The sequence below is a fragment of the Dendrobium catenatum genome, unplaced genomic scaffold (genome assembly GCF_001605985.2).
Source record: "Dendrobium catenatum unplaced genomic scaffold, ASM160598v2 fragScaff_scaffold_1220, whole genome shotgun sequence".
In the NCBI taxonomy this organism is placed as follows: Eukaryota; Viridiplantae; Streptophyta; class Magnoliopsida; order Asparagales; family Orchidaceae; genus Dendrobium; species Dendrobium catenatum.
Window position 1 is genome coordinate 9,242,168 of NW_021319682.1, and position 4,001 is coordinate 9,246,168.

The 4,001-nt window shown below is 37.1% G+C and overlaps 1 protein-coding gene across 1 annotated transcript; it reads right to left on the reverse strand.

Moving 5' to 3' along the window:
• Positions 1-2,767: 2,767 nt before the first annotated feature.
• On the reverse strand, positions 2,768-3,856 carry LOC110101990. The gene has a single exon (XM_020830108.1). It carries the CDS (start codon positions 3,854-3,856, stop codon positions 2,768-2,770), a length of 1,089 nt encoding a protein of 362 aa, XP_020685767.1.
• Between the last annotated feature and the right edge of the window lie 145 nt (positions 3,857-4,001).

Genomic DNA, 4,001 nt, shown 5'->3' on the forward strand with positions numbered 1-4,001 from the left:
AGTTTTAATTTGCTTTTAATCTTCCTAGCCACAGAGCAAATCAATTTCCAGAATTTAGATGCCTCAGCAGGTGAAGGCTTCCAAGGGGAATCGTAATTACCCCTATACCAAACAGCGAGAGCATTATTACTAGCAAGCATTCTCCAAATCAGAGAACAGGTAAAACTATGATATAATGCATTAATAGAAGGCAGACCCAATCCACCTGCTTTCTTTGGGCTGCAAACCGTGGTCCAAGCAATCAGGTGCATTTTTTTGTAATTAGAATTACCATGAAATAAAAATCTTGAGCAAATTCTGTCTATGAATTTACACACACTTTTTGGTATAATTGCCCCCCTAATCCAATATGCTAAGGTATTGGCAATAGAAAATTTTAAAAATTGAATCCTCCCTGCCATAGATAGAAATTTGACTTTCCAGCCATCTAACAAACCAGAAATCTTATCTAACAGGGGCTGGAAAAACGAAGCCGAGAGTCTTTTAATAGAAATAGGAATTCCCAGATAAGTAAAACTTTCAGCCATATTAGAAATGCCAAGAATAGAACAGATTTCCCTAGTGTTACCAGCACGAGGGGAAAAAATAATAGTACTTTTGTTAGGATTAAAACAAAGAGCAGATGCCTTCGCAAAATCTTCCATGATAAGTTTAAAATTCTTAGCATTTTGTATGGAATTTTTCCCAAAAACAAGAACATCATCAGCATAAAGTAAATGATTAAACTCCTGGCCATTGGAAGAATAGCCCTTGAAATTATATTTTTGCTTATCCATCAATCTATTGGAAAAGTTATCCATAACAATGCAAAATAGAAGAGGGGAAAGCGGGCAACCCTGTCTAAAACCAGAAGAGGAATTAAAGAAACCTTCAAGTGAGCCGTTAACACAGATAGAAAAATAAACATTATAAATGCAGCCTTTAATCCAACCAATGAATTTATCAGTAAAACCTTTGTTCTTGAGACAGCAGATGATGAAATCTCTGGAAATAGAGTCAAACGCTTTATGAATATCAAGCTTGGCACAGAAATAGTTATTAGAATTGTTGAAGTCTCTAAGAATTTCAGACGCAAGAATGATATTATCAGAGGCGCTTCTGTCCTTAATAAAGCCCCCTTGACTTTCATGAATAATATAAGGTAGAACTTTTTTCAGCCTATTAGCCAAGAGCTTAGCAACCACCTTATAAAAAACATTGCAGAGAGAAATGGGTCTGTAATCAGAGATAGAGTTGGCATGAGAATGCTTAGGAATTAAAGTAATAGCCGTAGCTTTTGCCCCTTTAGTCATCTGACTAGAAGAAAAGAAATTTTTAACAGCTTTGCAAACTTTAACACCAATTAAGTCCCAATTTTCCTTGTAAAATTCAGCCGTGTAGCCATCAGGACCGGGGGAAGAACCATTAGAGAAAGAAAAAACAACTGATTTAATGTCCTCATCAGAGAAAGGACTATCCAAAAAACTAGCAAAATCCGGAGGCAGAGTATTCCCAATATAAGTATCACAAATGTTAGCATTAGAGGGAGCAGGAGTGTTGTACAGGCTATTAAAATGTTTAACCAGGGCTCTAGCAATTTCTTGGTGATTAGAGCACTCTCCATCAGGAGTGGATAACACTTTTAAAGTGTTAATATTCTTCCTAGATCTTATTTTTGCATAAAGGAACCCAAGATCCTCTTCCCCGTGAGTGAGCCATTTAATCTTAGCTCTCTGAAGATTCCAAGAGGCCCAATAATTTTGGTAATTCGAGAGTCGATCATTAGTATCTTTAAGCAAGGAAATAATAGTATAATCCAACGGATTATTATTAATTTCTATAAGCAGATTCCTTTGCTTGGTCTTGAGATCCTCAATGCCGTTAATAATAAAGTTAGAGGAATTCCAGTTTTTCCTTTTAATCATCCTCTTAAGGGATTGAAGGCTCGAGTAAAACGAAGCAATGGGGCTAGAGGCTGGATTACTTTGAAAAGCATCTAGAACTAATTCTCTAAAACCATCCATTTTCGACCAAAAATTTTTGAAAAGGAATCTGGAGGGCTTAAAATGGATGGAGTCAGTGTGAGTGATCAACGGAGAATGATCAGAAGACTGAGGGGCATCCACTATATAATAGGAATTAGGAAAATTATCCAACCATTCAGTGTTAACCAAAACTCTATCTAATTTACAATGGATAGGGTTATCTTTCTGTTGATTAAACCAGGTGTAAAAAAGACCAACCGAGGAAAGGTCATAAAGACCATTATCAAAAATGGTCTTGTTAAGACCACCCATCCTGCTGTGAGGCAAAGGAACCCCACCAATGTTTTCATTTTCATAACGGCAGCAGTTAAAATCACCCATCAAAATCCAGGGCTTAGACATATTAAGAGAAATGTCATTAATACTAGTCCAGAGAGATTTTCTATCCTCTGGAGAGTTAGCAGCATAGATTACAGAAATATAGAAATCAGAATGAATACATAAATCAATGTTCCCATGAATAATTTGATCAGTAATAATAGTCGGGTTAAAAGAAACTTGAGAAGAGTCCCATTTAACCCAGATCCTTCCCGGAGAAGCAAGATTGAAATTGTTACAAGAACCTTCATTCTCATAAAGCTTATGAGAATTAATAAACCAAGTATCCTCAAGCATAGAGTATTGAACTTTGGCCTCAAGAATACAAAAAAACTTTAACTTGTGTTTAGAAATCAGATTTCTACAAGCATATATTTTTCCCGGGTTCTTAAACCCTCTAACATTCCAGCAGGCTAACTGAGAAATCATCTAGATTTGGAAGAAGAAGGTTTTGCCTTTTTGGCATTTTTTGCTTTTGAAGATTTTTTATTTGTTGACTGAGGAGGAGGTATGTTAATATTGGGAGACTTTTGAGCAGGGGATTTGTTTTTGGATAGATCTGTATCCTCATGGTATTTCCCATGTTGTAAAGATGAGATCTCCTCTAATTCATCTTCCTGAATAAAGTTCAGAGGATCTTCCTCAACAAGCAGATTAAACTTATTATTTATCTTGATGCCCTTTCCTTTGTTAACCGTGAAAGAAGAGTTAGGTTCAGAAGAGGATAATTCCTCAGTAGGAAAATTGAGATTAGGAATATTAGAATCCTTTCCCTTCAAACCATTGTCGCAGACCGGCACAGCAGGAATAATTTTTTCCTCCTGATTAGCAAGTATTCTGGAGTCAACAGGAGGAACAGCATGAGACGATGTAGCCATCTCAGAATTTGGAGCAATAACCGGGTTAGGATTAGAGGGCTCAGATAAAGGGGTTGGAAGAAGCGGGGGTAACTTAGATTTAGATCTATAGATGGGACGATGTTGTCTACTAATATCTCTTCCTCTTTGTTTAGGAAGGGTACTAGGGCCCGAAGATTGATTAGGAGTGGGGTTAGTAGGACACAGATTAGAAGGGTGAATTAGGGAACCACATGACTCACAAGGAGTAGGTTTCCAGTCATAAACAACTTTTAAAACAGATTCTTCCCCTTCAATCACAATCGGGATTTCATCGGGAAGTTTGGATTCTTTAGAAATTTGGACACATATTCTAGCGTAACTAAGACGAGTTCGCTTAGCGGTAAGATCATCAACCGTTAGAGGTATTCCAACATAACTAGCTATTTTGGAAATTCCCGAAGGCGTCCAAAGAGCTAAAGGAAGATCAAGAACTTTGATCCAGATAGGCACCGAAGCAGATTCATCTCTTTTTGGTTTAAATTTCGGAGACCATTGTTGAAGAACAAATGGTTTTCCTAGAAGGAACCAGGGTCCTCTGGACCAGACAAAGTTGTAATCTTCAAGATTATTGAATTTAAGAAGAAAAAAACCTTCAGGAAGCGAGATCAGAGACATAGATCCTTTTAATTTCCAAAGCTTTCTCATGGAAGCAAGAAGCCTTTCATAATACGGTCTTTGACCGATAGAATAACCCACAAGAGTAAGGTTCCAGAAAGATATACCTTCCGAGAGATCATCCGTAGAGAAAGAGCACTATCCT

Coding starts and splice junctions, on each gene's coding strand:
- LOC110101990 (XM_020830108.1), bottom strand. CDS start 3,856: ATGTCTCTGATCTCGCTTCCTGAAGGTTTTTTTCTTCTTAAATTCAAT.